Raw genomic sequence first — 27,224 nt, 5'->3', positions numbered from 1 at the left:
CAGACACCTGGGAAATTTGCATGGAACTGCTCATGAAACGGGTTGTTCCAAAGAGCTATGAGGAAGAGAACGAAAGGCATCCTGCTGAACTGCTGAAAGATGTTGTCCAACTTTTCCTTGACTGTATTTTTGGGTTGCCTTTGGACGGTGCGTGCTGATGATGGCTGGTGTAGAGCATCACCGCAGGCGGGACTTCCCCAGTATGCCCGGTGTCTTCCAGTCGACCAAGCGGTGGCCCGCTATGTAATTGACGTCTCGCCTCTCTCCTCATTCGGGCTAGAGCTAAAGTATGACTTTTTCTTCATTCATGAATACTTGATTTACTCAGTGGCCGGTGCAGGAGTGACCTGAAGATCGTAATCGAGGGCTCCAACGGCAGGCGTACAAAACCCATTTCAATAGCATCAGTTGGCGGGGGTACAAACAAACGGTGCGACTAACTATTAAAGAACTTTCCTGCCGTAGCTATCTCTTCGCCTCAGGGTGACGGCAGATCGCGTCGACGTTAGTAATCCCGAAGTGATCCATGCCTACCTGACCAGCCCAACTGCGTGGTCTTGCCGGCAACTGACTGTTTGGAAGGATTTTCGTTACTGGATTTTCGACTGTGGGGCACCACTATCCGCACTAAATCCGGAAGCAGTGAGGAAAACGTTGATTCGCAACATATGCGCAAGACTGTATAGTAGACGCAGACCTTTACACTGTCTGGCAGCAAAGTATACGATGTGACCATACTGACCGGCCCGGATCCAAAAGGTAAGTCACAATGCTCATGTTTCCAATGTGGTCTACAATAGACCTGATGACTGGATTAGGCGGCACGCACCACCGTCCGCGAATTACTCTGATAGGGTCGTTACGCTCATCGGGACAGAAGGTTCTTGAAGGCAGCTTCCCTCCCGGGAGCAACAGGACTTTCAAGCTGCAGGCAGCCGATGGTGTGTTTACTACTCTTTGTTACTGCTTGTATGCAGTTTAATTTTGTAACTTCTGAACAGTTGGATCGTTGGAAGCGGTGGTTGTGTCTAACGAGTCCACCATGGCTCCTTGGTTCTGCAAACACGTGACAGTTCGTACTGACGGAGATGCGGCGAGTTTCAAAGTGTCACGATGGATTGGGGCCCCCCATCCATCCTCAGCCTATGTCCCGCGGTACCCCTCTGGACTGGAGCTAGCAGCTCAAGACGTAGACTGCCACACGCGCGCTGCAGATATATTTGAAGGGTATTCAGACCATGTGACCCCGTATGGTGGAATGCACTGCCATATTTGCACCAATTATCAGGAACCCGAGCGTCATGAATGTTGCAAAGGTTCACTGTCCAATGAACTGTCAAGCTTCTGAATTCGCCCACACACAGGGCGCGTCGCTTCACCCCGCGTCTTCCTCCATCTGCACTGCTGCTATACTGGATGGTCTGCTCACTGCCTCCGGAGGCGATATTGTAATCACAGCTGTGGGGGCCGTAGAGCAATACTCCGGAGTTGCCTTCAACGGTTCGTTGTCACCTTTTTGGTCCCAACGGTTAGCGCGCAACAAAAATCTTGGTTTCAGGTATTGAGTCCATCGACTTTGCGTACTTCCCAGAAAGGCAGCAATACAGCTTCTACCTGTACCTTGTCGGTACGGCATTATTTAGCAACACTATCAGACTAGCGGACCTATAGGCTTCCTTGATCCAGATTCGATCGATCTGATCGAGACAACCGTTCGCATTGTAAACGGTAGGCACCTGTGCGTGACGCTTGGTATGCAATTAAATGTATACAACAAATCCAAATGAAGAGTTTGGCCAACTATCGTCTGTTGGACGATTGGAAATGAAGAATGGTGAAACTTGGGGAAGCGTTTGGTAAGAGCCATTTTTGCGTGGGTCGCCCGCACGTGCACGATCCATCACAATGCAACTTCCAGCAACAAGGGAGATTACCTGACATTTTCGCCACAAGCGGCAATAATCGCGTGTCAGGAACTAGGTAGGTCTTGCAACGGAACACGGTTCATAGGAGGGCCCTCTTTCATTGCCATTGTAGGATTCAAGACTGGCATGCCCTTAGTAGATGGCTGCAAAGACGTCGAGGGGGCGAACTTGTGCGCCGAAAAGGGGTACCCGGTCGCCAGTGCAGGTTCGTTCGAATTTCAAATTGCTTCCTCTAAAACCCGCACCAATGGTTTTCTTCTTATTTAAGGCATTACTGTGAGGCCAATTTTGTATTTGTCTGGCTCCTTAGAGCATACCAATAGTCGATAAACAGTGCAAAGGAAATGAGTCTACCCTGTCCGCCTGCACGGCCGAGAAGCCTACGGCTATGTGCATGGAGCATAGAGACGATGTCGTAATCAAATGCACCAACACCGTGTCTGGCGTGGAGCCTCCGCCTGGGACTATACGCATTGTTGGCCCGACTGGCACTCCCTCAAAATCTGGCATTGGGCGGCTCCAGTATTACAACAACGGTACGACATATACACTTCGAGAGCGATTCTCGAGAGATCTCTTTCGAAAATGACCGATCCATTTGATTGGATATATTCGTTTCAGGTTTTGGCAGTGTATGCTCGGACGGATGGACTCTACAGTCTGAGCAGGTTGCATGCCGTCAGATGGGTTATAACAGTGTGAAAGTCAGTTACTAAATTCATGATAGCCGATTTCAAGAGAGGAAAATGGTATTCCGCGTAGGATAAAGGTCCTGGAAATGAGAGCTGCTCCAGCATAATGGGGGAGAACTATTGCGGCGAGGAACAGGAGAGAATCGTTGCCGTGAATTTTGCCTGTACAGGTTTGTTAGGATTCGAATGCTCGTGTTTTCTCACACTAGGCAGTAGGATGAGTTTTCAGGCAGAGAGACATCCCTTGATCAGTGCCCCCATAATGTTAGCGACGATGTGTACTGCGTTCATGATGAAGACGTGGTGGTTGCCTGCGAGGGCGATGGTGATCCCTCTGGGGTTGGGGCGTTCCGCAAAGAAGAAGCCGTTGTTCAGAAGAAACAGTTTTTGCGGTCACTGCCTCTGACATGCTTCGACAGCCTTGAAACGCACCAGGGCTTGGGGGGCCCTCCAGGAACAATGCACTTGATAGTGTGCCCATCGAAATGCGGGTAAGCTCGGTGGCATGTTTCTGCAACTCTACAGAAAACATTGGGAACCATGTGTGGCCTTCCAGGTCGACGGGAGCAGAAGTCAAAGGGGCATTCATCTATACAGGAGACTCATCAGTAGGCTGCTGAGACACCTCACTACACCTACACAAATCATGCATGTAACATGAACTTCAAAAGATATGCCGAGCGGCAATCCACAGCGGGGCAATTACCCAAGACGGTGGCGAGTGCGTGCTTGTCGTTGGTCATGCGCAACACCATTTTTCGGCGCTAGAAATGCACGGGATTCAAAGCGAAGAGAGCGGGCCGTATGGCAGATCATGTAAGACATCCTCTTGGGGTTGCGGAGACACACACACACACAAATCTGAACGTGGCCATTGCAGTCACCGCTGCGCGAGTGGACCAGTCGGTGCACAGCCTCTTGATCTCTGGCCATAAGCCCTCCGCAGAACACACAGTGACGCATTTTCCGCCCCAATCCGCGATGACGAGAGGGGCAGGGCAGCAGCAGCAATCCTCTATTCAGCAGCCAGCACCCCATCCGCAGGACGCTACAAGCGCTGGCATAGGGCCTGGCATGGCCATGGCAACACCAAGCCTCCCTGGGGGAACGAATCCGCAGGCAGAAGAGGCTGCTCGTGGAAGCTACGGTCCGACGGGTGCAGCAGCAGCAGCAACTGCAGCACCACCTGGTGATGTCAAGCAGACCAACAGCGCGGTGCTTCTCTCATACAAAGATGCAACACGCATGATGGAACTGCACACTCCACCAGCTCCTCAAGTCGCAGATATTTTCCACTGGTTTCCACCAGAGGGACACAAAGGTACTAGAGATCACTATTTCTAGCTCAAAAAAACACTCAGAGCCGCTGCAGGCTTCCACGGAAGACCTGATGACTTCGTGGATACATCAAGCATGGCGGAAGCTAGTCTGGTGTCCTCTATTAGGGATTTTACTATCGTAGTTCGCGCCTCCGTTACTGGTCAGCTGCTTACCCGCTACATGTCTGTGCTTGTGTTTGCCATTCGCAAACTTGCAGGGGGGGAAGGGCAGTGGCGCACGCTCGTTGCACACAGCGACTGTGACGGCTTTTCTTTGGTGATAGATCAGGCGGATGAACTTATTTTCGAGCAAACCTGCCACCCGCATCAACTTAAGTCTGGCTTCAAGCCCAAGATGGGAGGTGAGGCAAGCACGCGGTGCCGCAGCGAGACGCAAGTGCACGCGATTTTGCATGGACAGAAACATTCGATGCGGCGGTGTCCTTCTCCACGAGCAGCCGGCTTGTTCAGCTCTTTGTGAATGGTGCTCTAGTAGCATCGGAGAAGGCTGACTTTGACATGAGCCTGAGAGTGAGAGAGACGAGCGCTCGGGAATTTATTTGCCGCACAGAAGACAAAAAATGTATGGTTGCAGGGAAGAATGATGATTGGGAGGGCCAGTGCAGCGGAGGCGGACTACTTTCAGGGCGATATCCTGGGGGTCAAGCTCTATAACCGGGAAGTTCCCGTGGCAACGATTCGGAATGCTTTCACTGCTGAAACACTCACTGTTCATCTCCCACAAGCCCCCGGGGAGAGCAGAAGAACGGAAGATGGGAGACTGTGTCTTTCTCCGTGTACTGCCCAAAGACCTGCATGGGCAGACGAGGCTTCACGGCCTACTAAGCCTGCAGTTATGCTCTCGTGCACCGATTCTCTCCGGCGACACGAGTTCAACGGCTATGTCGGGCAGAAAGTGCTTGCCCACTGTCCCCCCGACTGTCTCCACGCAAGCGGACCGCTCGAAGGCTGCAAAACTTATACTTCGAAAAGCTCCATATGCAAGGCAGGGCTGCACTCGGGAGCCTTACCGAAGGAGGGGGGGGAGCTGGTGGTCGTCGTTGCAGAAGGTCTACCGTCATACGACGCTTCGCAAGGCCATTTCGGTAGGCAAGGGAAGCTTTGCTGGGAGGCGTCGTCTTGCATCACATCTTGCGGCATCGCCTCTCAGGCATCCGCAGCACGCACAGCACAACCCCAGAACTTCGGTCCTTCTCCGTCGAAGCGGCCCCCCCTTTCCGAGTACTAACGTGCGACATGAACGGCTTATTTACCCTAAAGCTCGGCGTTGAAGAACGGGAGCTGATTGTCTGCCCACCCGGATGCGCCTCAAGTACCAGCGCTCCAGTGTATGGAAGCGGTGAGCTAAAGCAGTGTCACCGCTGGTCGCCTTCGCGATGCTAACCCCTTCTTACAGGATTCTACAGCCCTATCTCCTCTGTCTGCCGCGCTGCGATCCACGCGGGCGCTTTGGTAAGTGCAACACAGGAGCTCTGTCGCATGCACAACGTAACTGTGTTTTCAGAACGACGCGGGGGGGGAAGTGGAGATAATGGCGACACAGGCACGACAGAAGTTCTCAGGAAGCGCCCAATTTGACATCTCCTCTGAATCAAGCGGAGAATATGTTCGCTCTTTCGTGTTTGTCACACCCAACCTTTAGCAGCCCGAGGAGCGGCCCTCGGCAGAGAGTGTAAAGCCCGCCAACAGAGAAGATGACAAAGCGGGGCAGCAAGAATGAGAAGAAAGAAAGCGAAGGAAGAAGCGCAAAATCGAGGAGTCCATCCAAAGAGTGGTAGAGCACAAATAGGGAGATGGTGCATGCGCAAGGGAGATGCCCAAGATCTTTATAAGCAAACCATTAAGTGTGTGTCATAGTAACTCCTGGAATAGCGGTGCGATACTCTAGAGCGTCAAATTTTCCTTACAACGCACGCCCATTATGCTCCATAGCATGATATACTGCCGGGCAAATGACCCGAAAATAGCAGTACGGAAATATCCGTCATTTAAAAGAGGTTTCGCCGAGCTGTTGCGGCGCCAGAGGGCGTCGAGCGTGAATGCCTCCTGCAAAGTGTAAGTAAGGGGCAAGACCCCTGAATAGTGGGGTCGCGCTCGCCACCTCCGATTCACGAGGGACGGCAAATCTAAAGGCTCCACAATTCGCGGAGTGCAGGCTTAATGCTTCTCAAAGGACGCCTCTCTCTGTAGCCTTTTAGTTGGGCACCAAACAATCAAAAACCAGACCTAGTCCAGCCGGACTTACGAATACCGATCGATGCCCCTGCCGTCCTCCCCCGACAACAGCGCTTGGCAGGCACATCACGACAGAAAGTCGTTCTTCATCTTGTCATAGTGAAACACGCTCCAGCCATCCCGGTAGAGGTGCTCTGTCTGAGCACCAAACGGACAGGAGACAGCAGCACGGGAAGGGAGTTTCAACGCCGCTAGTCTTGAACTCCTCTTGCACCTCTCACCAACTGAACCCCGACCCGATACATGTATAAGAGACGCAAACCACGCACAGTCAGTCCCCCAACAAAGGCATCCAGACACTCGGACTCGATTCATGTTGTGGGTATGCGCAATGAGGCAAGTATCCCCCTACCACCATGGCGAGCATAAGCGGTACAACACTCTGAATGAGTACGATGGGCTCTGTGCTGTTCGGTGTCTGCATTTGCCCCTGGCTTTGGCACGGGGCATCGCATGCCTCCACGCCATGCATCACTCCGATTCACAACTGAAACGCTGACTGACTGCTACCGTCAATGTCCCTTTTGGTCCCCGTATTTACCTCGCCCAACACCTCTGCACACCACTGGGCGAATGTCGCGTTGCGCCTTCATGAAAGCATGAACACCTGTGCAGGGGGACACGTTACCTCTTTATAGTACTTTTTGAGCTCCATCTTGGTCTGGATGCAGGGGAACAAGACCATGAAGACCCCTGCGCCGATCAGCATAGGCGTCCAGCTGAACGGCTTCCCCGGGGCGGGGTTAACTGCCTCGTTCACAATCACCGTCTGGTACTGTGTCGGCCTAGGATTGGGATTTAGAAGCCTTCCTCCGCTGGCAGTGGTAGAGAAGCTCGCGACTTTAGACGTAGAGGCTGTCCGTTGAAACAAAACCATGGCTGCGCGGGCATGTTGCATGCGGCATAAAAGTGAAGAAGAAAACATTTTATCTATCTACAGGTATTACTTGTGCCTTCAGCCTCAAGATGTAATGCTTTTAGAAAACTGTTTATATGAGCGCTCTCGCTCCACTGTGCTGGTTCAAAGGGCAGCCTGGCCTCTTTCGGACCCAGCCAATATGGGGGACACAGGCGCAGCGTGCTCGGAATTTCAACACCCACTGCACTAGCATGCAATGACAGGTTTCGCGTCGCTCACAAAGTATTCAGCCGGTTATATTGCCCTCTTCTTCAGAAGCTTTACTCATGTGTTTCTCGGCATTAGTGCGCTACACTTCCTATCTGGACTGCTGACGGGCTTGTAGCACCGGCGATCGATGTTGCACATTTGCAAACGTGGCAGCTGCGGAGTCAGGACATGAAGAAAGGCGGTTGTTGTGTGCGTATCTGTTGGCTTAGCTGTATGGTATCAGCGCCTTCGCACATCCCGGCGCCGAGACTACACTCAGGAGCACGGGGCGATAAGTTTGCGTGTTGTCCTTGCGCATGAAGCTTGTCCGAATGCGCTAGAATGGGCTCCACTGTGGGTAAGGGCGACCCCAGTATCTGGGGGGTCCCCATGCGTTGGGTTGCCCTGTTGGCTCTTGTGGGGCAGACAGTGGCTAGCGTCACCGTGCTACGCCTCTCCCGTTCCATCGATCTTCAGACAGGAAAGCCCTATCTCACAACAACGGCGGTTGTCTCGGCCGAAGTTGTCAAGCTGCTGACCTCTATCCCGCTGTTATGGCTCGAGCAGAACAAGAGCGTGCGCGATACAGCATTCGCAGTGTACAAGCATATCATTGATAGCCCTAAGGAAATGGCCAAGGTGGCGGTTCCCGGACTTCTCTATGCCTTACAGAATAATTTAATTTTCATTGCTTTGTCTAATTTGTCGGGGGCTATGTACCAGGTGACCTACCAGCTCAAGATTCTCACAACTGCCCTTCTCTCGGTGCTTCTGCTAGGACGAAGTCTCTCCTCCCTTAGATGGGGAGCGCTGTTTCTTCTCTTCGTGGGCGTGACTCTGATTCAGTATCCCGCGCAGGCCGACCCACCAAGGACCTTTTCCGAGGATGCGGACAACAGTGCCACCATGAACAACAACCCCATTTTCGGCCTGGTGGCCGTGCTATGCGCATGCCTCACCAGCGGCCTTGCTGGAGTGTATCTTGAAAAGCTGCTGAAGCAGAGAACAACTACCATCTGGGTAAACAACATGCAGTTGGCGCTTTACGGAGTGGCAGCTGGACTTGTCGGCGCACTGTGGAACGATGGACCTGCAATCCGCGAGGGTGGATTTTTTCAGGGATACACCGGATTGACCGTGGCAGCGATTCTGTTGCAGGCTTTGGGAGGCCTTGTAGTTGCTGCGGTCCTTAAATACGCGGATAACATACTCAAATGCTTTGGTAATGCCATGTCTATCGTGTTTTCTTGCGTAGTCTCATGGATTCTAATTGGTGATTTCTACCCTTCCCCTCTTTTTTGCATGGGTACCTGTATGGTACTAGTCGCAACATATCTGTATGTTGTGGAAAGACCTTTTACCTTGCTCAATAAGCACATGCTAAAACTGTATCACTATACTGCACTGGGCCGAGGCGACGACGAGGAGGGCCCGGCTTTCTCTCCTGGTTCAAAAGCTTCACAGTCGGAGTTGCGCAGCCCTTAGCGCGTTGCGTCATTCCTCTTCAAGAGCACCGGAACCTTTTTGATGTATAAATTTGCGACACAGCGGACAACAGAATGCTTTAGCACAGCCCTAGCAAGTGCTTCATCCTTGGGGCTTGCGTGTACGGAAAGGAAGCGCCAGCGCAGCCAATTTGTTTTGTACTTTTTGCGAATAAAACACTTGGAGGTCGCTTTAATTATGCATATGTGGACACTACGGCTGGAGATTCTAAATACAAATCTAGGAGGTGGTGCTACCTCTAATTATTCCAGAGTCTGAAAGGAGGCCCAGGCATCCTGGTAGAAGACAGTCGTGCAGCAGTGCGTGCCGAGCAGAAAATGACAGGAAAGCGAGTGATTGCACAGCACTAGTCCCCATTAATAGCGTGCCTAGTACGTGAAAATTTTCATGCCACAGTGCCATGCGTGGAAACCGCAAGGAGGATAAATAGGGTTCTTCGCATGCCAAGCAGTACGTAGCCCAGCGCGCCGTTTCTCGGGCTTCGTCGAGAAAGTTGACGAGACGTCTACTAACGTGTTGTTGAGGTACCTGAAATGCACTTAGAACGAGGTTTTTGCGATGTGAAGTTAATTGCTGTTACGTTCCCCTGGCCGCACAAGTGTCCATTCCCAATAGGGAGGGCGACAGCTTGGAAGAACCAACAACAAACGTAGCGACATGAACGCAGAAACGTGTATTCCGTAGTGACCGTGTGAAATCGATTAGCCTGCACACCCGCTGCAACAGAAGGCTAAGCTGCGACTTAAACGGACTTTGTTTGCGGCACCGGCACGGCTCGACGGATCGAAGTTTGTCCTGCAAGAACGCCCCTTCCCCGAATCTCCATTGGCATCGGCAACGCTCTGTTTGGGGTGTGTCGGTAGTGGCAGAATATAGTTATATTCGTATCTGTAGCGTTGTAGTACGGATTATCGTGGGGCTGCACTATTTGGAATTTCCTTTTTGCGACGTCGAGGAGGTAGACACCAGCCGACTGAGGAGACCGGAAAATCCAGAGCCTGGTGCGCACACGTAGTATACATATTATGGTCATTAGAAATGAACCTAGACGAAGAAGAATCGAGACTGGCGGCTCGAGCGGCAGACGCCGTGCAGTGCGAAGGCCTGAAGATCGAGGTACGAGAAAAGAGGGTCTCGCTCATGAATTCGTACTTCAGCCACAGGTCTGCACAGCAATATATGTATATATAGGTATTTCCTTCATCGCTTACTTGAACTCTTGGGAGCCCGCGACGTCGGTGCTTGCCCAGGGCTGGCATTCGTCGTTTTGCGTCGGGTGTCTCTTGAGCGGAACCCAGAGAAAACTGGAGCTACCGTCCGGCTGTGTTGTACACAGCGCACAAGTAAGAGCCCATAAATGTGGCCTTGCGCCGTCGATAGAGGGCACTTCGATCATGTGCCTTGCGTTCAAAGTTTCGTGTATGGAAGAGGGGAGGGAGGGAAGAGGGCATCATGCGTTTTAGGATGCAGGTGTACAATCTTACCTGCTGCTGTTGGCGAGCTCGAAATCCGGTTGGTAGTTGGGATTGAAACGAATGCAGGAAGACTGCATGCCCCCTACCGCCGCTTTCTGCAAGGGCCCCTTGACTGTCCCCCCTATCGTTTGCACCAGGGAAGCACTTCTGTACAGGTTTTCCATCTCGTCATCGCTGTCTGAAGAGTTGGCGGCGTGCGATTCGCGATCCTCGCCGCTCTGCTTTGGAGGTGATGGGAGGTTTGCTGACTGTTTGCTCTGTCCGAAGCCGGCGCTTTCCCCCGCTCCTCGCAGAACTGGTACTTTGCCGCTTTCCTGGAGCTTTCGACGCTTCCTCGATTCGCGGAGCTGTTGGATTTGTTGCCGTCTGCTTGCATTCGCGTGACACCTGGCCACGAGGTCTGCAGGGTTTACTGGCGGTGCTGCGGCAGCCAGAGTCGTGCCCCCTGGGGCGTTGGCTGCACCTTCGAGCGCCAAGCTAGACCAGCGCACAAGACCTTCAGCGCTGTCTTCCGCTGTTTCTTCTTCATCCTCCCTGCTGTCCGAGCCAGATCCGCTGCTTTCTGACAGCCAGTCATCGATTTCCAAGTCCTGAGGAGCAGCAGCAGCAACCCCCACACCCGCACACAAAGTGAGGAAACGCACAAACGAACAATTTAACGATCCCGTACATCTAGTGGGGGGTGCAGAAAGGAGTGCACACGAAAGGCAGCAAGGTAGACTTATGATACAAGTGCTGATGGCACTGTCTGCTCGGAAAGACGGAAAAAAAGGCGAAAGCCCTGCGATGCAACTGGATACGATAGGCCCGATCTACGCTGAGACAGCTTGAAACTTCTCTTTCGGTCCATCCGTGTATATGTACATCTGTTTGTCAGTGGAAACAAAAGGATTGCAGCAGCTTCTGTAAGTGTCTGCCTTACTGCAAAGGCTCCATCACCCAAAAGCTTCCTCCGCTTGGCTTGCTTTCGCCGCCTCTCCTCCATCTCTAACTCTAACATTTCCTGCTCCGTGAGCTCAGTTCCTTCTTTGTTGGCATTACGCTGGTATCCTGAAAGAGAAAACGCAGATTGCAGTGATAGACAGAGGTGTGTCGAAAGCGCAGAAGAAGGAAAATGCATGTTGTCGGTGAGGGCCCTGTGCGGCTGAACGGGAAGCGTCCCTCCGAAATTGCGCAAATACAAAGCGGGAAAAAGCTCTCAGCTTTTCAGCAGACGCGAGTCTGCTTCGGTCTCGTGGTCTGTAAGACCTTCACGAACAAAAGGAAACCCATTGTTTGCATGCAGTGCGACTCGGCAGCGGGTTGCTTTTCCCCCTTAGGGGGGTCTCAAACACGCGTACTCCCAATAAGCCGTTCATACACCTCCTCCTCGCGTAGACTTAGATCTCGTTGCAACTTCATGTTCATCGCTTCCCTGTCTTCGTTGCGTTCTTCTTCATCCGCGTCCTCCGGCCTCGCAACCAAGTCTTCCAAGAATTCGGTATCGCTGCAAAACAAGTTCAGCAAAAAGTGCTCGCTACGTCTGCCAGCTCTTCCAACTCGAGCCGCCCCACACCTCAAGCCCCACAGTGGAGAAGGAAATGTCTCTCAAAAGTCAGGACGCTTCTGTCCACGCAAGTATGAGAGAATCGGATGCAAGAGGAGGCACTCTTTTCACAGGCTCAAAGCGTAACGTCAGGGATAGCACAAAGCTCTTCTCAACCCCCAACCTCCCGTTCTCCTCTCCCTCTCTCCTTCGCTCCCATCGCGGCTGAACAGGACGGCAAAGCCGCTCTACCCGCACGTCCTCGAATGCATGCAGAGACGGCTCTTATGCCGCCTGCGCGCTACTTGACAGACAGACGCGTAGTAGCCCAGAAGCGGCTGCAGTTCCTACCTGTCTTCCAGCTCGTCCTCTTCATCATCGCCTTCTCGCGCCAGCCTGTGCTTCAGCTCCTGTAGGGCTGCGGCGTATTCGGCGTCTTCCCGCAGCTCCTCGTCATTTTCCTCCGCCTCATATTCCACCATCTGCCGCACGATTTCTCGCATGCGTCTGAATACACGCCGAAGAGCAACACACCCCAGCACGCCAGGCACGAGAGAACATGGCATGACGCAGTCCTAAGAGAATTCGAGAGGCGCTGTGGCAGGCGAATCCTGCGACAGTGAGAAATATAGACGCGTCTCCCAGGGTGTGCAGCAGCGGTCTGGTGTGGCGTGCGAAGAAGAACTTGCTGTTTTCGCTCCAAGCGCCTCTGCCTTTTGAGCTCTGCATCTCGTTGCTTCCGCTTCAGTTCTTTGCGTCTCTTCTTCTCTTGGCGGTCCACCGCTTCAGAATCGTCTTCTGCTGCTGGGGTTTCTTGTGGCAGGCTGTCATTCTCGGCAGGCGCTGCTCGAGGAGAAACTCCTGCTCCGCCTCCGACTGCGAGCAAGGCGTCTTCTGCCGCGGCTTCAGAAGACGCCTGCTCAGGTTGATCTCCGGCAGCATCGCCATCGGGGCGAGGCGGAACATATTGTGGCAGCAACAGCGTGTCTTCGTCGATGCACTTCCTTCTCCTAGACTTCTTCTGCGCGCGGAAAACGTCGTCCTCGGAGGCTTCGTCATCCAGCTGGAGATCACTGGGTGGAGCAGACGGCCAGACAGACTCCGCCCCTGCGAAAGACAGCTTCCCCCGAACCTTTCGAAGCGTTAAGCGGAAAAGCTCCGTTAGCTTCATTTGACGAGGCCCACTCAAGCTGAAAGTGCCGTCTGCCTGCCGCGGCTTCTGCCTCGGATTTGCAGCCACATGCTCGAGACTCCTGCCTTCGGAGGGCGCTGTTTGTGCCGTAGTGGAAGGCTGCAAGGCGGCTTGCTGAAGGTTCTCTGCCGAGGCTGCCTCTGCGGTTCGCCCAGACTCAGAAGCAGGTGGATCGGGAGCAGGTACAGCAGGCCGTGCTGCAGCGCCTTCAGCTGGCAGCTGTTGCGCTTCATCTTTTGAAGCGTTTGCCGTGCTCGCCACATGCTTCACCGCGCTGTCCTCATGATGACAAGATGACTCTCGAAGGCTTCGTGAAGATGCAGATTGAGGGGAAGATGCCTCAAAAGGAGGAAGCGCCTGCTGCTGCTGCTGGTGCTGTTGCTGGTGCTGTTGCTGCTGCTGGTGCTCTTCCATCTCCTTCTCCTTTCCTTCTCCTTCCTCGCCACTGACACGCCTGCAAACGTTGAGCGAGAGCTGTGCAGAGGCGTCTTTAGGGGCCGCGCTCGTCGCTTGCATCCCCCCTGTCTCAGGGGCACCGGAAGCTGCGGCTTTCGGAGCACTTTCTTCCGCAAGAATTCCTTTTCGCAGCAGCCTGCTGGAAGAGGTTGGCGTTCTAAGCGGATGTACGCCGTGGTGACTGTCGCACGAGAGCTGCTGCTTCGACTTCGTGGGTGCTGCTGTTGCACGCGTGGGAGTTCTAGACGCATTGCGTTCTGCAGCCACCGCGTTTCTTTCCGCGGGGGGTAGCGAGGAGCTGTTCACCTCCCCTGCGGCACCAGTAGCACTGGCAGCTTCTGCTGGCGCGCGTTTGAAGGGTGTTTTTCGAGGAGATGCTGAGGCAGAGCGTCCTCTTGACGCCTGTCGTGGAGCTGTCTTCCTGCCAGCCTCTGTTGATTCTCCGCTTCCTTCCCCGTCTCCCAGGGTTTCGCCTCGGCGGAGCTTCTCTCTCAGCCGCGTTGCAAGAGACGCAGGAATGAAGTTTCCAAGGCCTCCTCCCCCCCCCATAATGCTCCAAGGAGCATAGCCAAAAACGCTCTCCAGATCTTTCCAGTGGGAACGCGCCTCCTTGAGCCGCCATGGCTCAATATGCCGCTCGATTGTCGGGGGAAGCGCGTGATTCTCGTCCTCGGAAACTACGCGAACAAGGCCGTACTTAGACGCGACCGCCTGAAGGCGCGTCAAAAACAAGTTGAGAAAGACAGCACACGCGTCTTTACTGAATCGTGGGGAGAGGCTTTTGAATTACACACAGGCGGCAACGTGACCCGCGCGATAAGCGTCTCTGCGCGGAGGCGTGGTGATGCAGGCTTGATGCGCAAGGCAGCAAATCTCTTCCAGCGCCATGCCTTCTTCCACGGGAGAGAGAGAGAAAAGGCATTGCATCCTAGAGGCGTGCGTGGATGCATGCATGCATCAGTGCGTGTCTGCACGCCTATTTATTGGACAACGACGTGCTGTGGAAGAGGAGAACTAGCGTCGTGTAACACATGGGTAGGGAGGTGGGTGGGTGGGGTAGGCGGGACGCCTGGCACGAGCATGCACGCACCAATTTGTGAGGCTCTGCCAGCAAGTTGTGCATGCGCGGCAGTTGCCGCAAGTACTCGTCGAGCGCTGCACGGGGCTTTCCCGCGAGTTCTTGGGGCGGCCGAACGTACACCACTTCCTGCGAGATACAGAACGCAGATGGATACAGAGATCAAGCAATAGAGAGGAAGAAAGAGAGTGTAAAAAGGTGGAAAATGGGGTCGTTTGATACTGTTGCACAGACATGCATGGCCCAGAGGTTCATCATGTAAAAGTTTCCGCTCCTGGGCAGACTCTTGCACGCGGCAGAAACCTTTTCGAGGCAGCTTTCACTCATGCCCAACAGCCAATGGGTGCGTCTCTACATAAATTTATTCATGAAAATATCCGTCCCAACCCCCCTAAGAGCTATAAAGGACGGCCTCCCGCACGTGTCGCTTGAATGAGAACCCCCGCGCGGCGAAGCTCTGCGCCTTGGCAAATTCCTCGCGGCTTGGATGATGAAAACGCGGCCTGCGACAGCAAAGGCAAAGAGGGGGCATAATATATCCACATAAATATCCATATCCATACATATACACACACGTTGATACACATATCCATACATATGCACATCCACATACATGGTAAGAACAGCCCCTTGAGAACCCCCTCCGCCTTCCTCCTGCAGAGCGTCAACGGACAGTGAGGCGTCTAAACAGCGTGCGCAGCGCCAGGCAGCATCATCAAACACAGAGGAGGAGCCGAATAAGATATCTGCCAAATAGAGAACCTGCGGTGTTTGGGTATATCTGCAGATGCCCACTGCAAAAGCGTGCAGGCGGACGCGGCAGAGGGCTGCTAGCAGAGAGGCGTCGAGAAATTGTAATGCTCAAAGGAGCTTTTTCCTGCCGTTCTCGCGCCTGTACGCGCTCTACTGCGCCACCTCCTAAGTGCTGCTGCTTTCGATGTGTCCAAAAGTCTCGCTCTGTCTTTTGATAATATACATATATATATGTCCATCTTGAGATTTCTCTCTCCGGATGATGTAGAATCTGCCTATCCCTGTCCTGCCTTCGGTCCGCGAAAGCAGCGCCATGCGTAGACACTTACCCGTGGTGTGTGCTTCTTGCGAGCCTCTGAATATCCGTCCAGCGCTGCCTCAAGGCGGCCCTCCGCGCCTGTTGCTTCTCGGCATCTCGATGCTCCTGCCGTCGCTTTTGCTCTTCTTTGACGCGCGCTTTCAGCGTCTGCGGTTGCAGGGAGGCTGAGCAAAGCACCATCGCACGCACGGCGTAGCAGACAGCGCAGCACACCTGTCTCCCCCTCTGAATGCTGTACAAAAGGAAGGCGCCCATGGGCAATGCAAATGGCAGAGCGCGCGGCAGCACGCACATCGCGACACTTCAGACCTCCCACAAAGCTACACACATGCCTCCAAGAAAAGGCAGCCTCCTCTGCGCAGGAGCGGCAGGAGCACGCTGCGCGCAACGTGTCTCGCCGTCACTGGCCAGCTTTGTGTCTGCCTTAAGAGAGGCTTTTTAGAGACAACACCAGAGCGGCATGCGATGGATGCCGCCCTGGTGTTGTCGGATCAGAGTCAACGCCACGCCTCCTTAAGTTTGACGCGCACTGCACACTCCGCCCCCTCAAGAAGGGCCTCCCCAGCACCGCGCAACGTGTATGTGCATATGTACACGGATGCATGAATGCATCGATGTATGGCGTCGTGGAACGGTATTAGACCAACGAACCTTCCAATGCCGTCTGACTGATAGCACTCCGTGAAAGGCCGCTCCTCTTCAGCGCCGCCCATCCCTTCATCGATGCTCCTAGCCATAGCTTGCTGCAGCTTCCTTCTTCATCCGAAAACGCATCCTGATCATACTGCGAATCCTCAGGGCCAAAAAGGAAGGAATTAGAAGGGTCGGCAGATGCTGCTGCTTTGGGAGGCGAGGCGCCACGCGCTGCACCACCACAGTACACATTATGCACATCCACATCCACAGACAGACATAAACAAATATTTTGCACATATACAAATATACATATCTCAATAATTTTTTGAAACAAGGGAGCAGCGTCTTCATGGACTGTAGCGTAGGACTATATGTGTTCAAAACCCGTCTAGCCCTCCCTCGTGCTTTCGCCAATTCCACAAATGAGAACGGGAAGGCGTGACAGTCGCTGGGATTCGAGAAGGGAGAGGCAATGGAGGACGGCAGCCTACCGCAGTACGCCACATCTGGTTCTTCTTGAGCCGTCACACGGCGATATCCCAAGGATGCCGTCCTCTCGATCAGACAGCACTGCTCAGCGCGCAGGAGAAGATGTTGCAGCTGCAGCAATCGCCAGAAGCAGCAACCGCAACAGACAAGCGCATGGACGTGCAGCGCAAGAGACACACATAGGTACGGAGAAGACAGACCCACGTACATAATATATATATATGTATATATATATATATATATACCCACAACACACCCATTTCACACAAGCTTTCGCATTCTCTTTTTATGTATGTATATGTATATATATGTGTATGTACATGTGTGCACATATATACGTGTGTGCATATATATATATATATATACATATAGGTGCGCCCCTTTCCTCCTGTTCGCTAAAGTTACCTTGCGCAACCCTTTAGGCTCCGCGACTCTCAGATGAAACAACTTGTTGAGCTTTTCTTCGTGGGTTAGGAAGAAGCGCTGATTTTTTTCGAGCCATCGGACGTATTCTTGGTGGGCGGTCTGCTGGTCAGCTGCACATTTTAGGAGGTTGGCGATTACTACGCGGCGCGTGCGCGCCTCTACAACGCGCCTGCAGACGGAGGTGCAGCGCATATAGGGGCGTGGAGTTAATCACATGCAGAGAAGTAATGCATCGCTCGCCGCGGAAATAGGCATATACGACGACGATGCGGCTGCAGAGGAGACAGGTTGGCAGCGTGCGGTCAACTATGCAATACAACTTTTCCGTGCATTTATGCCCCTCTCTTTCCGTTCATGTCTTTGCAGCAGCAATGCGCTTCCGCCGGCGCGGTTTCCTCATGTAGCGCTCACAGGTGCAGAAACTCCGTCTGGTATACCTCATTCGGGAAATCCAGAAACACAATCGCCTTCTCCTCAGGGGTTGTCGCGGGGAGGTGCTGTGCACTTAGGGCGCGTTGTGGGTCGCAGAAGAAGGCGTCCGCAAAGGAGCGCTATAAAGGCAGGCATCCAAGACAGCCGCATGGGGAGAGACGATCTAAGCTCCAAGGGCGAGCGCAGCACGCGAACACACAACTCCCCAAAGCCGCGTTCTATGACGCGCCTCTGCATGCCACTAAAGCCTCTAATGGCTGCGCGCTTTCAGCTGCGCGCACAGCCGTGCGCTTAGTACACTCATCCAGTAGCGCAAACAGAGGGCTCCTAGAGCCTCTAAGTGACCCCCATGGCAAGAGGCGTTGCTCCCTAAGAATTATCCTTCTTACCTAGTTTCTGTATCTTTATCTACATATATATACATACATACATGTGCGTGCCTACGTATACGGGCTAGGTGTGCTAGCGTGCATGTGTGCTAGCTAGCTAGCTAGCTAGCACACATGCATATTGAGATAGCCTCACGGTGCCTCCCCGGGTCAGCTCGTCATCCCACAAGGCGATTTCCAAGCGCCGCTGCTCCTTGGTGGCGGTTGTTGCAAATGTGTGCCCGTCTTTCTCAATATAGGAGAGGCACCAATCCAGAGCTTCTTGAAATTCGCCCTCAGTGGAGGGGGAAGTTATCCACCGCCTTTGGGCAGAGGCACCCCCAGGACGTCCGAGCGGCGACAGGGGCCCCTCCTCGTCTTCCAAGTCGCTGCTCTCCGAGCCGCTACTACTCGAAGAGAGGGAAGCGCTTGACTGAGAGCTCCTATCGTCCTCGCTGGCCTGCAGCGCAATACAGGCAGCGGCACGGAGTGCATTTGGAGAAGAGGGGGACAGTACAGGAGGGGGAGGAATGGGGTAGATCGCGTTTCTTCATGAGCGTTTTGCACAATAGCGAGCCCAGTCCCCCTCCAGCTTCCTAAAAAGCGTGATGGAAGGTGTGTAGGGCGGCGATAGGGGTGGTGGAATACATACTTTAGCCACCATCCCAACAAAGAGGCACACACACATACATACACATACAGACAGAAACATACATATATATACATACATACCTGCACATACATACATATTTACGCACAGATATACAGACAGAAACATATATATTTATATACATACACATACACAGGCATACAAAAAGAAACATACATATGTGTACATACATATACCTGTATACCCATACACATACACCCATACATACATACATTGCACACAAAGAGAGAGAGATGAAAAAAGGCAGATAGATGCAGGTAGCCGCAGGAAGTGTGAGAAATCTACCTCTGATGAATCTGAAGGTCGGTCTCTACGCCAGAGGGGCCTCTCGGGTTTGGGCGTGCTTGGCTCTCGCTCGCTTTTTGTGGCTGTTTCACGTGTTTCCGACGGCGGTGTGGGGCTACGAGGGAGGAATTCTCCAGAATCGGAGGCATCTTCCCCCTTTTGCATCTTCAGGCGCAGCCGTTTGGGTTGCGTGGCCTTTGCTGCGGCGCTGTCTGTATCCGCTGCTTCCTCAGGAAAGTCCCTTATGTCTTCCTTCTCATCGTGCCGCGCAGGAGATTCTGTGGAGGCGGAAGGGCTGCGTGGGACGAAAGACTCCATGAATGAGCCGCGCTTATCGGATGCTGGCGCAGAAGGAGGCCGCTTGGCATCCCCCGCCTCACACTTCTCGCCGTCGCTGTCATCATCGATGTGTATGCGCTTGCGGAGACGCCCGCGCCTGCGTAAACACGTAACAGCAGAGCCAGAAGGCGGTTACAATCGAGGGGTGCAGCTTGGACGCACACATGCGTGGCGCGCACAGCAGGAGGGAATTCTTCATCGTTGCAGGGAGAGTGACCGTACCGATGGAGGGGGGATGGCGATGCGGCCTCCATCTTGAAACTGCTTCCTCGCTTAGGCTCCAGAGGCCCTAGCCATTCATCAGCTTTTCCTTCATAACAGGGGGCGTAGTTTATGCGGCGTGCGGGAAAGAGGTGACGCTGAAGGAGAAGGCACTGCTCACGCGGAAGGGGGGTGAAGGCTGTCTATGGAGGCAGCCGACGCACGGTGTGGCAAAAACACGCTGATGACAGCCCGTAACTAAGCATAAGAGGCACCGCAGTCGTTCATTTTCGGCATCAAAGTGCTTTCTCAACGTTCAGGAGAGGCGTCGGCGCGATCGTGCAGAACCCGGTCCAGGGGGTGGTGCTCTTGCAAACTTGGGGAGGTTATGGTGTTGAAAGGAGGAACGCACCCTAAACTGCCCGTATGTGAATATTCAAGAGACAAACCAACAAAACCCACGTTGGAGAGGGGGTAGGGACGGGGGGTGTTACTGCAAGAGGGTTGCTCTCTTTTCGTCATTCATGAGATGCTTCGCTCTCATGGGGCTGGGCCTCCTGGAGCTGCCAAAGATGCTATGAACACTCCTGTTCTCTTGGGTTTCCGTTTTGCTGCTGTATTCTTTGCCTACCCAAACACTTTTCCCTCCTGTACTTCGAGGGGGGCCGATATGCCTGATGCGTTCCTTGCGAATTCTCACGATATCGCCGCGCAACGAGCCACTGTCAATGAAAGTCCATTGCCGTTGCTGCCTTTTCGCTATTTACCCGCCCTGAAGTGTTTGCTAGCTTAGAGAAACGGTCGAGGTAAGACCTGTTGCTTCTGTACTGTTGGACTCCTGTTCCAGCTCCCTCCGCCCCCCACCAATGAGGGACGAATGGAAAAAATGCGCGCTAGCCGCCACTTGATGTACTCCTCGTCGCTGCTGGACTGCACTCCGCGCTTCCTCCATCCCCTAAGCCAATTTCGTTCGCGCGCGTCTAGTCTTTTACCTCCTTCGTCCCTGGCCTCTGCCTCGTACCACCACTCCGCTGCGTTGCAACGCTATTTCACCAACCGGTATCACAAGAAGATATGCCCGAAGTGCACCAGACCCAATATCTTGCCATCTCCTGTCTGCGTCTTTTGCCGAAAGGAGCTGACAGACCTGGACATTCACCCTATAGGGCGAGATGCCCTCCGCGACCTCGTGGTGTCTAGGCAGGTAAATCATGACCAGACTGCGACACTGCTATCTAAGGCAGAAAAAAGGCAAAAGGCAGAAGGGGGGAATAGGGAGGAAGGAAGAGTGTGGAAAAGCGGCAGGGTGGTACCCCTGCAGCGAGCACTAGGTGATTTGCCGCGTCCTCTGGGTGTAACGGCTTCCTTCGAAGAGTGCCCTTCTCAAGGCTTTACCGAGCTCTTCCGTTCCTTCCATTTTGTCATCTTGACGTATCCGTTTCCCTCATCATTCATTCACCTGATCGCGGCCCCAAAAGCCTCCATTTATGACATCAGGCAGTTGCGAAGGGCGCATCTTCCTCTCTTGCTTAGCATGCGAGAAAAAGTCGCTGCTCTCGCCCGTTCGCTGCTCGATATTGCGGTTCTACCTGCCTCTGGATCCCTACCGAAGCCGAACACTGCACACAGGGGGTGCTCCCCAGGTGCAGGGAAAGCGCCCGTCGCTTGCGTCGCATCAGGCGATTCAAAGAAAGGGGAAACCATGGAGAGAGAACTAATAGGAAGCGATCGTCGCAGAGCAGAGCTGCATCAATCGATAATTCTTGGTTTCAACTATCCAGCGGAGTATGGCCAGCTGTGTCTTCATGCACTGGTTCCACCTTTTTACGAGCAAGGCATCTTCCAGCCCCCGTTCTTCTATCCGTTCAATAAAGTCACCAAAGACCTTGAAACTAGCCGTTCGGTACAAGTCGTGGCGCCCCATACTCTATTGAGGTACTTTACCACATAATACCATTTGCTGCCTGCTCCAGCACGAAGGCTAGAAAACCTTGTGGAGGGAAAGCCTGCCATGGGATTAAGGGGTAGCCCTCCCTGCTCCCGCTGCCGACACGGCGCGTAAGATAGTGTGGGTTTGGTTTAACAGGGGCTTAAAATTTTTTTGTAAGCGGGAGAAGAGCAGAACTTGCTCGCCGAGGATCTGACACGTAGTATTTAGGGGTGTCTTTCCCTTGCTGCTGCATGTGGCATCAGCGCTGATGCCTATCCGCCATAGTTTTGCAGTGGCAAGCACCAGGATTCATAGGGGGTGACCTGGTCAGCCCCTTTAACGCAGTGTCCTTTTTGCGCTCAGCATGCAGGAAGACCCAGTGTTGGAGACCGTAAAGCAGCGGGACGCCATGGCACGGCAACTTCTCGGAGTCGCCACTCATGCAGAAGCGGATATGTTAAAAAACAGTTTCTATTGCGCCGAGTGACGGAGTGTCATGGACTCTTAAACAACTTTTGAATCGGGATGGAAACACCCAGAAAGATTACTGCATGTCCTTAAAACTATTTTTTTGTAAAACTTTCTTGAATAGATTGCATCGAAACCTGAAATCATCATGTATGACACTTAGCAGTAGGGTTCACCTGCTCGCGCTTCGTCCGTGCACCGCCCCCACAATTTGTTCCCAAGGGGCGACGAATTCCTGCGGATGCTACAGCGAAAATGCCTCAGAGAAGGCAGATAAGACGAAACAAGCAAACGATTATTGGAATGCAACTGAGCCACACTGCACGCTGACTTGTTTCAGTAGCGTGTGTCTGGGGTGTAGAATACATGCAGCTCCGCAAGTTGTAAGGTTCGATTCTGCGATTGCCCGGGGAGATCTAGGAAGGGCGATGCAATACAATAAGTACGGATGCAGGCACTACAACTAACCAAACCTGACGAGGCTCAGAAAAAGGGGAAGGCTCGCTGGCGTCGGTTTTGCCCCTCAGGAATACGACTAAGGCCCACACTGTAGAAAAACCATCTGCGAGAAGAATGGGCAGCCCTAATGCCTCGGCCCCTCTCCATACAGCTCAGCAGCAGCTACGGCAAAGAGGATTCTTCAATTGTCGCTTACGCCGAAATGAACGAAAAATCGTGAAATTACTCGCCAAAAGCAGCGTTCTATTTCTTGCTTTTTAAAGGTGAAAGGGAAGCGAGTTTTTTGCTAAAACCAATGGTGGATGGTACAAGGCTCAATTTGTAGCTCATCGTGCTTTTACGCATGTGCGGCGAACAGTTGGAGCCACGGATAGAGAGCATACCAAACCATCATGTGTTCCGTCTTGCCTCTTCGCTTTTGGCCTCGTGGCCGCTGTTCTGAGGCTTGATGTGCGGTACCGGATGCCGTACAAGACAGAAGGATTGAAGGCTCTGCGGAGCATCTTGTGTATAGCATGCGGTTGCTGGCAGAGAGGATGGACATAGAACGAAGTAGGGAAAGACGTGGAGACAGTACTGAGCAGCGAGAAGGAAGAAGAGACTATGAGGAAAGTGATGAAACTACCCCTGAAATGACGGGGCAAGCATCGTCTACATGGTTTCGAAGGTTTGCGCATTTTCCATAGCTGACACGTTGTGCTTTCTGAGTGCAAAAGCCCCTCCTAAGAGGAGGAGGGCACCAACTGAACCGCATGCAGCGTAGATGTAGGTCATGTTGCTGCTCTCTTCTGCATGCAGAAAAGTACAAGCACAACAACGAGGAGGAAAAGTGCGGTAGCAAGCATCAGACTAAGGTGAGTCTAGAGCGTAGACACTATATGTGTTTGTTGAACACGATTCCTGACCAGAAATACGCAAAACTAGTTGAAACAGTATTCTTTGCCTTCTCTCTGGTTTAGGCTAAAATGATCGTTTTGACAAGGATACGAAAGCGTCTAAACGCCACAAACAACTCTCACGCTTGCAGCTTGAGTCCGCGCACTCTTCACTCTCGTTCATGTCAGGGCAGATGGTCCCGGAGACAGCCTTCCTCACACGCGACATTGTCCCCGATTGCTCAGAGGAGCTATTACATGTGCAGGAAGACCACTCGGTCCATTGCATATACACGCAATCAGAAGCTGCAGAAAAAGCAAGCACATGCACATAAACAGGAGCGGACCTCTGCCTCTTCGTAGGCCTGCAGCCCACCCTCGCCTTCCGTCCAGTTGCTCCCGCTGCCTCCTCCTCTAGCCGCTTACTGCATTCCGGTACATTATCGCATCGTTTGCTCTCTGCCTGCTGGCCATCTTGCTTGCATTTGTCGAGGGCGCAGGTGGGGTCAAAGTCGCCATCTACGTTGGGCACTGGGTTCTGCAGCCGGCGCTTTTTCCGTATCTGAAACCTGTCTGAGCCGCAGGTTGGATTGCAATGCGCTTCCGACCATTCTACAAAGTCGCCATAAAGGCAGCAAGTCACTGAGGTGAACACACAGCAACAGAGGCAGGACAAGAGATGAACCTATGGCACAAACTTAGCGAAGGTAAGTTGGCATTCTGGTGATGCTTGCCTACATGTCTTTAACGTCGAGTGCCAAAAGGGAAAGAAAAAGCAGGCAGATGCACCGTAGCTGATGAGGGGAGAACTGTTTCTTTCTCGTGAAAGGGTCTAGCTTGTATGCTTCTGTATTTGGACAACGAGTGAAAACGAAGGGAAGCAAACAGCTAACCCTCGGGTGGATTCCCCGTTTCTTCCGGCTCAATGCTTTCTCCAGACAGGCAAGACGCAACTTCGTAGAGGTTTGTACCCAACTCGGCTTGGTCATTCTTAAAACCCCAGTTACTCACCTGCAAGAATTTGCACACACCAATGCATCCAGACGGTTTGTGTGCGGCGACCCTAGGATTGAAGCGCAAGTGCTGCAATGCCACAGAAAAGAAAAAGGGCAAGGGAGAAGAGGCGAGGAAGGGAAGTTCGATGCAACTAGGGGATGCTGACGTTTCTTCGTCTTTTCTTCCACCCCTTTTGGGCGTCAATATCCTCACAACTGCTCCATTGGGACCATTCGGAAAAAACCACCGTTGAATAATCGGCACTTGGCAGTGAGAGGACATCCCCTGAAATCCACAGGCTGTCAGTGGTCAATCTATTGTTGCACGACACCAGATTTTTCAGCTCGCAAGACGACGTTGAATTATTGAATGAATAATGAAAACAACTGGCTTCAGCATACGTCGATGGATCCAGGCTGTACAGGAGCCCACAAACAAGGAAGCACGTGAAAATAAGCAGAAGACACTGACGGCTTCAGCCTCCATAACCTTCTCTAATCGCTCATGACAAGGTTATTGCGGCCGCTAAATCGCACAGGCAAAACCAAGCCAGCAGCTTATAACTCTACAAGTTCGCGTACGACGAAATCTCGAGTGCAGTTGACTCTACAGGGATACGAAAAACGGTACAGTGCGTGGCGGCCACCGTTTAAGCATGTACTATACTACGAAGTGAACTTAACAGGGCTTGGGCATCATCCGGGAAAACAGATGCCAAAGCCGCACGAGGCATTTAAATCAACAAGAGACAGACCTGTTGCCACCACTTGCTTCAAAAGCATTAAAGCATTCCTCGCTGCATTGCCGCCAAGATGTAACCACTTTGGTTTTCGTATTCTGCGTCGGGCAGTAGTGCGCCCCTGGTTGAATAGGAGCTCCTGAGCATCGCGAAGCGACATAGCACTGGGGTATGCATTATGCTAAGCAGGATGCAAGCTACGAAAGCGTTTTCTGTCTCTTGCTGTGAGCGATATCGCGCTGCTCAGAGGATCACTGAGCAGCGCTAGCCGCATACCACCTCTCCGCCTTTCCACCACGTTACGCACAGTGCATTGCTGCTCTCCATGGGTCATTCAGGTATAGCCGCATTGACCGAATACGATTCTTTTCTACGAGCGCACCGCATTTAGTGTCTTGATTGCAGAGTTTTATCTCCCACAGGTGGGGGCACATATCACAGAATTGATCATTTCCCTGCGCACAGTATTCCTGACTGGCGTGACTCAGTATCGTTCTGTAGCGGCCTGCAACACCCGCCTCACACCATGTGCTACACGGGGTATCCGTCCAGCTGGAGACTTCGCAGCTCGTGCAAAGCGGATCATCCACCATGCCGGTGACCGCTATTTCGTCGGAGTGAGCTGTGAAACATGCCATACAAACAAGCAAAGAGAGCTTACGAAGGAAGCAAGAGGACGCAGCGTCGAGTTGACAATTGCACGCACCAACAAATTAACACTGGCCGTACTTCGTGTACTTGTTCCTGCCGTTCTGACGACAAACACTCCTTCCTACGGCTTACCGTCCCTGAGGCATGCCGCGGCGTTTTCTTCCTCGTCCTCCTTTTTGCTCACATATCCCAGAAGACTGCAGGTGCCTTGGAGTTGCCCTATCTGCTTAACCCACGAGAAAAACCTTGTGGTTCCAGACAACTTGGCTGCGCATTCTCGCCAGGTCGATGTTTCGCCACCACTGACTGCCGAAAATGCAGAGGCATTGCATGAAGTTAGAAGGTCTTTTGCAGTCTGCGCTATCTTTGATTGGCTCTTACGTTTCGTTACAATCTCAACCTTTCCCCACAATATTTGGCATTCTGCGAGCAGTACACGATACAGACTACATAAAGCATGCCTCTTTTATCTTTTCACCCTATTATATCTTGACTCATAAGGGTGCAAGACGCTGCTGCGTCTAGACTTGCTTCATGCCAAAAAATTACAAGTGCATCTCTGCACCTCCCCGTCTTACAATGAAAGCGGCATGCAGTGCGATATTTCTTCCAGCTAGCACGCCAGTGGCATAATAAAACAGAATTCATCCCACAACAAGGCCGCATCATAAATATATATATCAATATGCACGCCGTCTTGCCACACACTGCATGCCCTTTCCCCTTCACCACGTGCTTCTTAGCTGCACAGAAAGCAGGGTCTGCCAGCTTACGGTTTTGTTGCATGAACTTTAGAGAAAAGGACGATTCCTGAGGGACCTGCAGACGCTGTTCGTATGCTTTTTTAAAGTTTGCATCGCTCTGTGCAACAGTTTCCGGGCCCTGCTGGTCTGCTACGAAAGACACTGCATCCTGCCCTTGTAGCACATTACTGTCTGAGGCGCAGTTACACATATATCCAGACAAACAGCAGCCGCGTGGCAGCTTCTTTTGCCGTACAAGATAAGACAGATGGCTGCGGCTATCCTATTCCGGCAACACAGCATTTACAAAATATAAGCTCAACAAGAGACGTCTCGGCTAGACCAGATGCGTACCGTGCTGAAGTATCGTGTATTCTCTCGACTCTGCTGGCAGCATCCACAGCCTAATTTCTTCTTCGCCCACTCCGCTGGTTCTTGTTGCGTTCGCCTCAGCTACCTCGCCTTCCTTCGTGCGGCCCGTGAAAAGAAAAGGTAAAGACACTGAGTCCTCCTGTTGTCCCTCCGTGATCAAGAAGGCATGGTCGCTATTGAATCGAGTCCTGTTCCAGCCCCTTTCGCGCTCCTCCGTTCGGCTATAGCCAAAAGAAGATCGACTGCCATTCGGAGTAAACAGGAATGGGCTGCCGGGCTGGAGCAACAGGACCAGCAGACTACAACTCATAAGAGACAGCAACAAAAAGGACCTTCTGCGGGAGGAAGCAGAGGCCCAGGTTGCCATTGCCTTCACGTGAATAAACCACACAGATACAGCCCGCGGCAAGCAGGACGCCCTTACTCACCCCTAAGTAGTAATAGCAGGCTCCTCTATGTGCAAAGGCGACTAAATCGCGAACAGCCTGTAGCTCCTACATCTAAAATCGGAGAACAGGGGGAGACTGAATAATTTTGGAAA

At 52.8% G+C, this 27,224-nt stretch overlaps 7 protein-coding genes across 7 annotated transcripts; 3 read left to right on the top strand and 4 right to left on the bottom strand.

Moving 5' to 3' along the window:
* Window positions 1–99: 99 nt before the first annotated feature.
* LOC34618424 lies at window positions 100–5,655 on the top strand. Its single transcript, XM_026336161.1, is given in 26 exon segments — window positions 100–287; window positions 341–430; window positions 483–642; window positions 696–759; window positions 819–941; window positions 1,002–1,227; window positions 1,289–1,500; window positions 1,559–1,627; window positions 1,687–1,728; window positions 1,790–1,856; window positions 1,919–1,980; window positions 2,038–2,130; window positions 2,249–2,461; window positions 2,547–2,629; window positions 2,688–2,787; window positions 2,847–3,137; window positions 3,140–3,225; window positions 3,289–3,433; window positions 3,498–3,938; window positions 3,990–4,097; window positions 4,155–4,298; window positions 4,358–4,467; window positions 4,532–5,042; window positions 5,108–5,296; window positions 5,354–5,500; window positions 5,600–5,655. Coding segments are annotated over 26 exon segments (4,020 nt in total).
* Window positions 5,656–6,258: 603 nt separating this feature from the next.
* LOC113147038 lies at window positions 6,259–7,117 on the bottom strand. The gene is made up of 2 exons (XM_026336171.1): window positions 6,821–7,117; window positions 6,259–6,330 (listed from the first exon to the last, which is right to left on the bottom strand). Exons 1-2 carry the CDS (start codon window positions 7,115–7,117, stop codon window positions 6,259–6,261), a joined length of 369 nt encoding a protein of 122 aa, XP_026191956.1.
* A 525-nt stretch (window positions 7,118–7,642) lies between these two features.
* On the top strand, window positions 7,643–8,785 carry LOC34618423 (UDP-N-acetylglucosamine transporter). Its single transcript, XM_022731752.2, has one exon. The coding sequence runs from the start codon at window positions 7,643–7,645 to the stop codon at window positions 8,783–8,785; it is 1,143 nt and encodes a 380-aa protein (XP_022592599.1).
* A 722-nt stretch (window positions 8,786–9,507) lies between these two features.
* LOC34618422 (GRB10-interacting GYF protein 2) lies at window positions 9,508–14,577 on the bottom strand. The gene is made up of 10 exons (XM_026336159.1): window positions 14,545–14,577; window positions 13,474–14,165; window positions 12,496–13,305; window positions 12,158–12,313; window positions 11,622–11,767; window positions 11,204–11,331; window positions 10,291–10,871; window positions 10,034–10,127; window positions 9,877–9,957; window positions 9,508–9,648 (listed from the first exon to the last, which is right to left on the bottom strand). The coding sequence occupies exons 1-10, from the start codon at window positions 14,575–14,577 to the stop codon at window positions 9,508–9,510; spliced, it is 2,862 nt and encodes a 953-aa protein (XP_026191944.1).
* A 2,985-nt stretch (window positions 14,578–17,562) lies between these two features.
* On the bottom strand, window positions 17,563–19,503 carry LOC113147035. The gene is made up of 4 exons (XM_026336158.1): window positions 19,372–19,503; window positions 18,911–19,327; window positions 18,113–18,415; window positions 17,563–17,706 (listed from the first exon to the last, which is right to left on the bottom strand). The coding sequence occupies exons 1-4, from the start codon at window positions 19,501–19,503 to the stop codon at window positions 17,563–17,565; spliced, it is 996 nt and encodes a 331-aa protein (XP_026191943.1).
* A 476-nt stretch (window positions 19,504–19,979) lies between these two features.
* On the top strand, window positions 19,980–22,315 carry LOC34618421. Its single transcript, XM_022731750.2, has 4 exons — window positions 19,980–20,194; window positions 20,411–21,385; window positions 21,744–21,836; window positions 21,973–22,315. Exons 1-4 carry the CDS (start codon window positions 19,980–19,982, stop codon window positions 22,313–22,315), a joined length of 1,626 nt encoding a protein of 541 aa, XP_022592597.2.
* Window positions 22,316–22,958: 643 nt separating this feature from the next.
* On the bottom strand, window positions 22,959–26,522 carry LOC34618420 (thrombospondin type-1 domain-containing protein 7A). The gene is made up of 9 exons (XM_026336157.1): window positions 26,305–26,522; window positions 25,701–26,029; window positions 25,279–25,539; window positions 24,933–25,056; window positions 24,345–24,594; window positions 24,076–24,193; window positions 23,609–23,824; window positions 23,327–23,488; window positions 22,959–23,095 (listed from the first exon to the last, which is right to left on the bottom strand). The coding sequence occupies exons 1-9, from the start codon at window positions 26,520–26,522 to the stop codon at window positions 22,959–22,961; spliced, it is 1,815 nt and encodes a 604-aa protein (XP_026191942.1).
* Window positions 26,523–27,224: the final 702 nt, after the last annotated feature.

Source organism: Cyclospora cayetanensis, unplaced genomic scaffold, assembly GCF_002999335.1.
Source record: "Cyclospora cayetanensis isolate NF1_C8 unplaced genomic scaffold, CcayRef3 CcayRef3_contig_95, whole genome shotgun sequence".
Classification (NCBI taxonomy): domain Eukaryota; phylum Apicomplexa; class Conoidasida; order Eucoccidiorida; family Eimeriidae; genus Cyclospora; species Cyclospora cayetanensis.
The sequence above is the reverse complement of the archived record's forward strand: the minus strand, read 5'-3'. Positions and strand labels throughout refer to the sequence as shown.